Source organism: Colius striatus, chromosome 1, assembly GCF_028858725.1.
Source record: "Colius striatus isolate bColStr4 chromosome 1, bColStr4.1.hap1, whole genome shotgun sequence".
NCBI classification, from domain to species: domain Eukaryota; kingdom Metazoa; phylum Chordata; class Aves; order Coliiformes; family Coliidae; genus Colius; species Colius striatus.
Window position 1 is genome coordinate 158,688,012 of NC_084759.1, and position 12,153 is coordinate 158,700,164.

The following is a 12,153-nucleotide window of genomic DNA, read 5'->3' on the forward strand; positions in this document are numbered from 1 at the left end:
CCAAGGAGGGTGTGGAGTCTCTTCTCTGGAGATTTTCAGAACCCACCTGGATGTGTTCCTGTGACTTACTGGAGGTGAGCCTGCTTTAGCAGGGAGGTTGGACTGGATGATCTTTAGAGGTCCCTTCCAATCTCCACCAGTCTGTGATTCTGTAATTTTTGAGCCAACTTCAACTGTGAATGCACACATATGTACATAGTTACTGTTGTAAATAACTGCTTAATTTACTGTCCTGGCTGCATCCTCTGAAATCCCTGAAGCAGGCCTGCCTGAGCTGATTGCTTTTATGGTCCTCCTAATGCAATACGAGTCCAGTTCAGATATGCCATACCTTCAAACACATTTTTCCTCAGAGAGCTGTCATAGAATCATAGCTATGAAGTTCCTTCATTTGTCACAGTGGGATCTTCTTGCTGATGGAGTTGCCGTTGCTGTGCATTGCAGACAGGGCGGGGGATGAATGCACTTCCCCATCCCCTCTCCATTGTGCTTTTGTGGAGCAGCTCCCTCCAGCCCTGCTCCATCTCATTCACACCCTGGGCTCATTTTTTTCAACGTCTTTCCTCTTTTCTGTGTCCTTTATCTGTGGGAGGAAGCAGCTGGCCTGTAGCCAGGAATAATCAGGAATATTTAGGAATAATTAAGGCTACATTTATCCATTCGCACTTCTTGCAGAGTCAACAGGAACTGATGGGAATCTTTCAAGATCTCCTAACATAATGGGAGAGTTCTCTCTTCCTGGATGCTTCCCTACAAATGCTCACCCCCAGCCAAGGCAGCCCATGACGCTGCTTGCTCCAGAGTCCTTGCCAGAGGTTCATTCTCCTTTTTCTTCAGTTCAACAAATTTGTATTTCTCACTAATGCTGTTAAATCTCTTTGCCCTCAAGAACTAGGTTTGTGCTCCATCCCTGAGGGCAGAGCACTTGTTATTAATTGATATGAATTACAGTTTGGGGCTAAAAGGGATTTCAGAAGTTGTACATTTCTGAGGACTTTGCCGAGGTACCCTTAAACCTGAGTGACTTGCATTTGTTTAACCTACAGATATAGAGTCTGAAGATGGGAAGGGAACAGTGATGCCCTTACCTAAAAGGCTTACCTCTACTTGCTGTGCCTGTTCTAAATTCCTTTGGTTCTCATGATGGCTTCTGGAGATGCAAGGCCACACAGACAGAGTTTTATTCAGATGAAACAAATTGTTCTTTGTTGACGTAATGGCGGGGTGCCAAAATCTTTCTTTTTCTGTACTTTATCAGCACCTCTATCACTACTTTCCCCACCTTTAAAGTTTTCCTTAGGACTGAAGCTACTTGCCTGTGCCAGGGCAGAAGATGTGTGCAATCTCTTGGCAGAGCAACCCAGTAGCTGTGGCCCTGCTGGTGGGTACTTGCTCCTCTGAAAAAAACAACGGACAGGTAAGCCCAAAATATCCTCACTCTGCACCCAGCCTATAGAGTATCAAGAAACTTTCTGTGTGGTGCTGAATCGTGAATAAAGTGTAAATCTACCCCCAAAAATTCCCTCGGATATCACCAGACTGCAGTTACTGCCAAGAAGAAAGAGTAATTCCCGTTCTGCTCCCTGGGATTGGCACCTTGCAGCTCTCTGTGCCATGCGGCTGGTGATGCTTTCACAGTATTCACTTGAAAACATTTCTTTTTCTCTGCATTTAAAAAGGTAATAACATTCAATAGAAAATGACCAACAGACCTTACTTTCTTTGCAGGATAAGGCATAACAATCTAGTGTTTTAGGCAGGTGTTGGACTTGAGAGGCTGGAGGGATTTTCGTTCCACGTTATGGGCCAATTTGGAAGGCAGATCTCATTTTGCCAACCTATTTTCTTTCACTTGAAAAGTCAACTAGCAAACAATGATGTGTTCCATTGCTGGCTTCATTCACTTGTTAAGAAAACAGAACAACTTCCCTGTGTTTTTTCCCTAAAGTTTTATTGGATTCTCCTATACAGTAATCCATTCAAACAGATCAAACAGTCCCAGCACTGCTATTTTCGGCTATCTTTAAAAAAACCCCAGTGACTCAAAGGCACAGAGGGGTGGGAGGGGAGGAGGGGGTGTGGGTGGGGGTGTTGAGGTATGCTAAGCCTTTAGAAAAGACAGAAACCTATCTTATTAATAGTAAAACCTTAGAAGAAAGAAAATCATGAGAATCCGGATACTTGTAAGGATCTCTTCTCTGTCACACTCTCCTCTCATGTTCATCAGGGTTTTTTGCAGTGTGGCATTCGGTATTTCTTAAGTTGAAGAGCAAATTTTCACGAGTATCTGTCTTTACTTTTTAAACTCATGGTGAGAAAGCTCCATCTCTGTGCCTCATCCTCCCACGGGCTGTACTGGCATGTACAGGGCGAGACTCTACCCAAGTAGGCACTCATGCTTTTTTAAAAACCAGGCAAGAGTTGGCTCTAGAGTGCTGAATAATTACTTCTCTGTAACTCAGTTACTGAAAACCACTCCGTGTCCTCGGAAGGAATCCATTAAAAGAGACATGTTTGACATACGAGCCCTTGTTCATTTATCTCCACCAGACTAGTCAGTCCCGTCAGTCACGTGCTGCCTTTTCCTCCAATCTCTTCAGATTTTACTTTGTATAAAATGTCTCTTCACTCATACATTTTGGAAGCAGACCATCTTTAAGATCCCTTCCAACCCAAAACACTCTGATTCATGCATTTTTGATAGGTTCGTCTTCTGGTTTGACTCAGTGGGGTGGTACCTCTTGGAGCTCTTGAAATGCTGAATCGAGTGAAGGATTTCTCGTGCCTTTCTTTCTTTTTCCTTGTGTCTTGCACCTAATCACTCTGTTGGTATTTCATACAGATGTGACAGGTTTTTATCCCGTTAATTACTGCGAGTGAAACTGAGGAGTCATTTTTGGTTGTGCAACCCAGGAGCCTGAGGAAAATTCCTGCTGTCTTTTGTCAGACTACCTCTGCCCCAAAAATGGCTTCTCAACATCGGAACTGCATTAATAAAATGTTTATTTAGCACCTTTCAGGTTGAAGGATCCAAAAGCACTTTACAATTAACTACACACATCATTACTGAAATGCATCCAAGCAGAAAATTAGCAGAGAACTCGCGTAAGTTTCAAAAAGAACGGACTTTTTCCAGAAAGGAAAGTAGAAGCTCTAAGGATTCTCATTTTGGTTTCATTTTCAAAGGTCTCATTTGACATGGCAAAGCTGCACTCAACCGTACTCAGCTGCCTCAGAAAACTGAAGATTTGCATCAGCCCTGCCAAGATTAGAATCTGTGGTGCCAGCGAGTCTGGCCTAATCCTAACCTGACATATTTAGATGACTAAGCCATCATCACCTCAAGGTAGAGGACATACCCAGTTGGTTCAAGTTGCAAGTATATAGGAACACAGTGGTGTCTTTTAATCCAGAATTCAGATGTTTATCCATAAACATCCCCCAGGTACAGTACGCCTCTTCACAAGCACCAGCCATTAACTCACAGCCCCATGACTTTTGCAACTTTGGGGGAAGGGGAAATGCGACCTTCTGAGCTTTCGAAGCTAGAATCATCTTTCCAGGGACATAGTAGAAGGCACATGGCAAGACTGGACAAAGCACCTGGAAATTCTACGTTGGAAAGGGCCCTTTTTCCCTGGGATAACCTACAGTCGTTCCAGCTGAAACAGTGACAGTTGGTACGAAATACCAAATAAATTCTGAGCACGGTCCCTTGTTCCACAGAAGTACTCTCAAACACTGGAAATCTCACATACATACGTGGCCCAGGTCCTCCCTGTTGCAACTCGACAGAAGAACTTGGGCTCAAGCGTGTAAACGTGGCGTTGTCACTCCTCAATGCATCTCCCGACTGCAGCGTCGATCGCACTTTTCACTTCAGCGAAGAAAAATTATAAGGCTATTTTTTTGTATACAATTGGAAAGCACTTAATACAAAAGTTACATGAATACACTGCACCATATGGCCTATCCGTGGAGAAAATACTGAAACACTACCATAGGGCTGTTCAATACTATTTTTTTTTCTTTCCTTTTCCTCTTAATACTAGAAAATATATAAATCATTTACATGACATTATGCAAAAGAAGGCACAGCCGGTTATAGTTTACACAAGCACGATGCATAATATGCAGAAAAAGGGATTAAAAAGAAGCTTCACATCCTTATTAGATACATTGTTGCAAAGTACTTCATGGACAACAGAAGTGTTCAACACTTGAGAGCTATGATATAAAAAAATTATAATTCATTTAATGCAAAACAGATTTATATATACTTTCATATATAAACACTGTTTAAAAAGGCTAACGTAACACAAGTAGATTATCCATGGAATGAAAAGTGCAAACCAAAGTAACAGAGGGTTTCACAATGTCCTTCTCATGACACAGGAAAAACTAGCCCGTAGGAATGAAGTGTTAAATCCACCAGTAAGTCCTTGGCGTGTGATGAGGCATCATCAGGATTTCTGAGCGTTGGGAGAGAGCAGTACTGGAGAAGAGGCCCTGTCCAGACTGGGCAGTGGCACCGGTATGTGACCATTTAGCAGAGTTGGAAACTGTAAGAGGCCAAAAAGTAAAAGTTACTCTTTTTCTCTCCAAGCGTTCAGCCCCAAAGTGCAGAGACTTAACATTAGCGGCTGACTCCAGATGGTTTCAAGACTTGTGATTTCTAGACAGCAAGATATATGCCAAATGCCTGTATGAGCCATCAGGAACATAAAACAGGACGAAACCTCAATCACTTGTAAACGTGCAGGGATGTATAAATCTATTACTGGTTCTATTTTATACGTGAAAGTTCACAAAACCCATTTATCATTACCTTGGGAAAGAGAAATCTTTGCCATCCGTTCTGCTCCCAAAAACGTTACTCAGTCTGCCAAACACTAATTAAAATACATCTTTTTCATCTGTCCCTCATAAAAGCTAAGCAGGAAAAAGCTTTGCAACTGTGAAAAAAAATCAGAACGTTGCTTTAGGGCAAAAAAGCAGAGCTGTGAATGCAGAGCATGGGCAGAATTACTCTTGAGGAATCGGAGTTTGTCTCTGTATTCACTAAGAAACCATACCGTAGCAACGTAGCTGGATCATTCGGTGTGTGAAGCAGACTCTACTGTCGTTGAGTATTAACCTTCTGCTTCTGACATACTGTGCAAAAAACACTTACTCAATACATCAGCTGTATATTCCCGGCTCCTGACAGCAGCCTGACTGTAACTTGCCTGCAGTGACGTGTATTGACTAGTTCTTAACATCTGACCTGAGAAAAAGCAAAGCAAGTAGGTGGAATAAACTTGCTGCAGCATGAGGCAGGAATTATCCTGGGGTTGATACTGATCTGGCCCCCAGGCCCAGTTCCACGAGCCATGCTGGGTTTCTGTTGGCTTTAGAGATACAGAGCTGAATAACAGCTCCTAACTTGAAGTGTCTGCTCTATTTTCACCCCTTATCAGATCAGTCCTTCGACAGCCAGCTGTGGTGTAATCAGCCTCTACACGTGTGCATAATCTGCTGGTAACAGGATTACTCTTCCATTCTTTAAAAGATGTTAACAATAGGGACTTTGAGCTGGAAAGGGCAGGAAGCAGCACAGGCTCAGCAGCCTGCTGGGAGGGGCTGGCACCACGCTCCTGCTCTCGCCAGGACTGGCTCATGCCTCTATTTTAACCAAAACAAACCTCAGCAAATGTTTCCAGCATTTCTGCCAACATTAATTGAAACACAGAACTCGATTCCAAGCTCTTGTTTTTTCTACTCTAGGTTTCTAAAGTGAGACATGTAAATGACAATGTGTTCATGTGATTTGCAAAGGTAACAAAGCGGGGGCTGTGTGATCTTCCGTGCCCGTGGAGGCGGGTGGCACACTGGCACTGCAGAACATGATGCAAATGATGCCATTGTCATCATTTCATCCTCCCCTGGTCTCCACCCCAACCCAGCTCTCTGGTTCTTCCTGTTGGCTCTGTAGCTCCTGGGGCTGGGATGAGGCTCTTTACTCATACGCTTCTGTACAGTGTGGATCTGGGACTCCACTGTACCCTCTCGGTGCTGCCCTCTCCCTACACAGCAGTAACAAAGTAAATGCACTTCATTTGGTCAGCCCTCCATTCAAGCTCACTCCCTAATCCCTAAGTTTGGCTCCATTTTCTTGAATTAGCCAATTCTCTGCAAGCCTCTTGCTGTTCCAATTATGTGTTAATTTCAGACTAATGATGAGACACCAAAATAGGTTTAATTACACAGCAACATAGCTTCAAAGGGAAGACTTTCCAGGAAGGTCAATATGTTGAGGTAAATTGTGTGAAAGGAGACTACAGATGTCAGTGCTCCTCCACACAGGCTCTAAGGGTGTATAGGCGTAGGGGTATGGGGATTACTTTCACCTTGTGAACACTGAAGGAGAGTTTTTACCAGTTAATAAGCACCTACATGCTCTGTGAGGGAACATGAACCCAGCTGTGTCCAGCACTGTCAGAATAGGCTCCTGGGAGCGGCGGTACTTTCCCAGAGGCTGCTTTTGGGCTTAGCAGGACAGTGGCTGCAAGCAGCTCCCATCCAGGTCTTTGTGCTACACAAAGACTAGTACCGAAGAGCTGCAGGCAGTGCCAAGCACAGTGCTGTTGAGAAAAGCAGCACACCCCTGAAAAAGAAAGAGGGGAACCTGATCTCTTCTCAGCAAGGCCGGGGTGCAGAGGCAGGCAGGCCACTGTGGAGCTGCCCTGGCCTCCAGCTGCTGGCAGGATTTTTACTCCTTAAACAGTGACCCAATGTTCTTTCAAGTCCTGGTGCAAATGACCAGGTGAAAGCAAAAGGAAGTTGCGAAGCAGCACCAGCGCTTTCCTCCGCAGCCCGAGCAGCTGCGCGGGCCAGGCCTGGGCCCGCAGCCCAGGGACAGCTCTGCCCGCACCCACCCGGCAGCACCAGCAGTGCTCAGGGGGTGCCTCGGCTTCCACTGTGGTGGCCATTTCCTGTTTTGCTGTCAAAATAAAGCCTCTTGCTCTACAGACTTGTCATTGTGGCCCTTTCCTAAGTCACACATCATTGATAAGGCCCTTTGAGTCTCTCAGGAGAGCCGTGTGCTCCCACGGTGGGAGGCCAGCATACCTCTGCACACACTCGCTCTGGGCCATGGTGCAGATGCTTCCCTCTCAAATCAAACATCTGGCTGGTTTTAACCACTTGTGCCAAACTAAGGTCCAATGAGGATAAACGAGTTTATCCGAAACACCAATACAGAGCCCTAGGGCTCCATGCTCAGCTGTCCCACTGGAGGCAGAAGGACTTAGCACCCCAGTGAGGACCATACCTGAGCAGAGCACTTGAGCTAAAACCCATTCCTGCAGTTGGGCAGTTAGTGTCCCTGAAGGTTCAGAGACTAACACAGGGTCCCTGTCTAGCTGCACCCTCCTCCTCTCTTAGTGTAGTCTCTCCATAGCAGTCAGAGAGTTCATTCCAGAGGTGTCCCTGCATTCTTCAGCTGCTCAGATGGCCATCAGCTGCTTGTGCTGCCTGTCAATCAGTTGATCAGCAGAATTTCTTCTATGACTTAAGTGCTTTGCAGCAACTACAGCTGGAGCTGTTAATACCATCCCCACCATCCTCTTCCTAACCCTGGAGCAAATGCTGCAGCTGAGTGCTGACGCCATCACAGTTTACTTAATAACCTCTGTATTTACTACATCTCTATAAAACTTGGAGATTTGTGCTCTCCCAGTGCCCATGAGGGAGGGGACAATGCTGTCTTTCTCCTCTTACATACGAAGAGGTTGTGCTCAGTGGTATGAAGTAACTTGGTTGAGGACACATGGATAATTTGGGGAACTGGAAATGGAGCCTTCAGGTTCAGAATGACCTTATTGTAAATACAACTATGCCCTGTCTTTCTGAGTTAAAATAGCTCATTAAGACAGAAGGATACACCTACAACCACCTTTCCATGTGATACCCACACTGGTGTAGGTTTTCCCAGAGCCCATGTTTCACCACTCTCCTGGCTGGTGCCTGACTGGTCTGCATTCTCTTACTGAAGCTCTGAGAGCCCAGTTACCTACTCTGACTGTGTCCAGCATTAATTCTGTTTCCTTCGTACATTATGTGTGTGCTTGCTGCAGGAGGCACAGCCCTGTAGGCTCTGACTGCGCTGCCAAATCGGTATGAATAAGTAGGCCTCTCTTTAACAAAGTGCCTCTTAACTTCTGTATTTTAATAAACTACTTGAAAAGCTCCAGACCAATGTGAGGAGATGCTCTTCCACGCGTGTGCTTTCAGAAATGGAACCTGTGGAAAGACCTACCTGGAACAGAGTGTTTGGTCCCTGCAGCCGGGCAGGACTCAGAGGAGCAACAGGACTGAGGCTGCTCCAGAAATGAATGCTAGACAGCAGCGGGCTTGGGGTCAGCAATAATCCATTTGGGGTCTGCAAGACAAAAAAAATCACACCCCATGATGAATGCCTCAGGAGTTACAGCTCCATACAGCAGCCACAACCCGTAAAGTCTTCCAGGTGACCGCTAGGCCCTTTTCCCGGTGAATTCGGACATGCAGCATGTGAGCCCATCGGCCAGAGGCAACAGCCTGGCCAGCCCCTTGGCCTGGCCCAGCTCTGCAGGCATCAGAACCCCATACCTGTGCATTTAAGACTCCTACACATGCAAATTGACTTCATTTCTATCACCATTTGCTTAAGAAGCAGCACAGTCAGTGTTTGCGTGAACCATACACACGCTGCTGTGTGAAACAGCCCGTGTGCCCCAATGGCTGAACACACGGCCAAGCCTCCTTCAGAACTTTTCACTTTTTGAAGGGCAGAGACTGCTTGAGCTGACTCTAGCTTTGGAAGCATTAATGCCATCACCTGTGCAGCCAGAAGCATTGCCCTTTGAAGTTTACACCTCTGATGGCGCCTGTGCAAGATGGAAGAAGTTTCAAGAAACTGGCAGCGCACACGAGAGGCAGCAGGTCTAGAGATTGTGTGCCCCAAGGGATGATGGAGAGCACAGCTGATTGTTTGAAACAAACCAAAATGGCAAGAACTAAGAATCCAAGGCTTTTCCCAACACAAAGGTGGCTCCTTCCAATGCCACGGTGCACAGGGATTGCTGGGAACGCTCTCAGCATTTCTGAAGTACAATTGTAGGGGAGGTGGAGTTAAAGCACATGCAAATCTCCATCCAAAGGAAGAATCCCAGGAATTATTCTGTATCCAGAGTAACTTTTATCTTTCCAAAAGAGAACATGCAAGCGATGTGACAGTTTTGAACAAAGTATTTAGCACAATGAGTTCACCTCACCAGTAATCTTTACGCTAATTATCAAAATCAGTCCTATTTAGCAAAGCACTTCATGAAATTTGGGTGCACACTTAGCAAGTAAGTACATGTTTTGCTGTGTAGGACAACTGCTCTGTTGAACTGGGGCATCAGTTTGTCCACAGTTAAAAATACATAAGGAGAAGACAGAAGATAAGAGGTATCTCTCCCCCAGTACCTGCTAGCTTCCCACTCACAGGCCGGAAAGATCAGCTCCCACATATGTGGTCTCACTGCTGACAGCTCTGGCTGTGGCATCCCAGTGCCAGGACTCTGAGGTGAGCAGGCTCAGAGAGGCGAGTGCCACAGGGCATGGGGGCCTCTGAGTGTGGCAGATACAGTACTTGCAGAGCAGCGCCCGAGGCATCAGCTGTGGCGTTCGGGGCTCTACGCAAACACACAGCAATACAGACCTGCTCAGACCTGCTTGCACCAAAGTTCATAACAGGGTCAAGCAATTAAGTTTAACACCAGCAGAAGAGATGGGAGAGACAAGGAGCAGCAAACATTAAGGCCCTCCCAGTGATTCTGTCCCAAGGTGTCTGAAAAGCCGTTTAATACGAAGAGCTTGTCTGCTCTTGAAGGTGATGATTTCTCTAAGGAATCTCAAAAGAAACAGGGTCCACGGTGAAATGTGATGGGAGAGGACACTGCCACCTCGCTTGTGCTGAAGAAGGTGGGTCAGAAACAGCAAACCCTGTGGAACAAACCCGTTATGTCCCAAGGAGTATCAAACACGTGGTATTGCAGGGAAAGCAAAAAGTGTTCATGCAGTAGAACAGCCAGCCTGGTGGTCACAGGAGCGGCAGTGAGGGCAAGATTTGGATACAGCTGGATGACAACAAGAGGGGCAAAGAGTAGGTGGAGGCCTGACAAGAGGAAAAGTTCTGACTTGATTTCATAGAGTGACAGCTCTTGTCAAGATTTCTGAGTGAAAATACTTGACATGCAGGCACTTGTGAACAGCTCCTTCGCAAACACACTCTTCCCAGGACCATGGTGCTTTCACGGGGCAAAAGAACAGCTCTGCCAGTGAGAGCAGCACCTTTCTTGCGCTGCATCACAAGCTGATGCTCCACAGGGCGGTTGCTATTGACGGGGATTTATGAGACTGACAACACACCGAATTAGGTCAGGATAAATACTCAGAAATCTACTTACACAAGTGTCTACTAGCCTTAAAACCAAAGGTGTAAGCAGTAAGGCCCAATAACATTCCACTAAGGACATGGTATTGTGCCAGCTGTGCCAAGAAGAGCTCCATTGACCTATGCCTCAGTTCTTCATCTTTTTTTCTAAGAAGCTGCAGATATCCAGAACTAAAAACACAGTTCTCAAGGTCTTTTGAAAATACTGAAGAAAACTTGAAGGTGTTTACTCCTACCTAGAAACAGCCTGAGCAAGTCTTCAAAGAAAGAGGTTTGAAACTGGGTTGTCTTCCATTCATCTCCGGAAGCATCTCAACATGCCTATCAACAGTGCTAAGCAAGAGCTCATGTCCTCTGATGATCAGAGCACTAATGCCTGCAAGTTCTACCAAGTGCCAAGCCAAAGCAAGCCTCTAAATCTGTTAACATTCAATGCAAAAAGAGCACAGAGCCTCCCAGGCTTGTTCTCAGTCTCATCATCAGCCAAGCACCAAAACCACCACAGGAAACGTAAGTGTAACCACCACCACAGCACAGGCTACCCTTAAATCACAGGCGGAAATGAAAGTGTCGCTTCATTTTCAGCCCCGACGCATTTGTACATCTGGTATTAGATGTGGAATCCAGGGGGAAGCTCCTACTTAAAACACGTCATTGCACTGTAAGGACAGTCTAACTAAAAAGAATTCATTGCACGGAGAGGATTACGTTAAGCAACGATGCTCGTGGCTCCTGACTTCTCTGACAAAGAATGTGTGTAACTACAGTCTTTCCTGTCACACTACTTCCCAGGTCATTAGGCACATGCTGGAGCCTGGATGATGTGTGTGGATACCACACATCACACACATGCTGGCTGCAGGCACACTACTTTGTCTTTAAGAAAACTGTGAATTGTAAATGTTACAAATGCTAAAGTAGAGGCCTGAAGTAAAGCAGTGAGTCAAGATCATATATCCACACTGGCTAAGGGACAGCTAACATAAAAAACAAGCATGAGCAATCTGTAAAAGAAGCAAGTACTGACCACAATCAAAATAGCCCTCTTACAACCAAATGGAAAGCTGACACCTCTCTAGCAAAGTATGGTACCGTATGCACTGACATCTTCAAATCCATTCTTCAGTTCTGGAATTGGTTGTGTCTGTCCCGTGTCCTCTCACAGGCCTCCACCTGAGGGCACTCCTTGTGACCAGTAGGTCCAATGAAAGCCACCTCAATACCATACAAGGCCGCAAGACCTTCTCCAAACCCACATCCCTCCTGGAGCAGGAACTGGTGTCTGACATCCTGTTCTGCACTTGCCCCATAGGCAGCAGATGTCTACCACTGGGATCTGATAAATCAGATGGAGATGGAGATGCACACCTGTTTTCCTAGGCTAGCAAGATGAACTGATTTGCAGCCTGCATTATGGCTTTAGGTATTTTGCACTGTGGTATTACAGTTACCAGAACACAGTTGTTACCTAGTTTTTATATTCACTAGGTCAAATATTTAGGATGCAGGGTGCTGCTTACCCACAGTAGAAACAGAAGGCTAAAATCATAGAATCATAGAATGGTAGGGTTGGAAGGGACCTTTAGAGATCATCTAGTCCAACCCCCCTGCAGAAGCAGGTTCACCTAGATCAGGTCACATAGGAACACGTCCAGGCGGGTCTTGAAGACCTCCAAGGAAGGAGACTCCAC

The 12,153-nt window shown here is 45.8% G+C and overlaps 1 protein-coding gene across 2 annotated transcripts in view; it reads right to left on the reverse strand.

The window, feature by feature from the left end:
* Positions 1 to 2,986: 2,986 nt before the first annotated feature.
* The window catches only part of ELK3 (ETS transcription factor ELK3), a 39,828-nt gene continuing 30,661 nt past the window's right edge, over positions 2,987 to 12,153 (reverse strand). For both annotated transcript variants that reach the window (XM_062015248.1, XM_062015239.1), the window contains 2 exons: positions 8,300 to 8,422; positions 2,987 to 4,562 (listed from right to left, as the gene is read on the reverse strand). In XM_062015248.1, the coding sequence (XP_061871232.1) occupies positions 4,464 to 4,562; positions 8,300 to 8,422 (222 nt within the window). In that variant the 3' untranslated portion in view covers positions 2,987 to 4,463. The remainder of the gene's footprint in view (positions 4,563 to 8,299; positions 8,423 to 12,153) is intronic.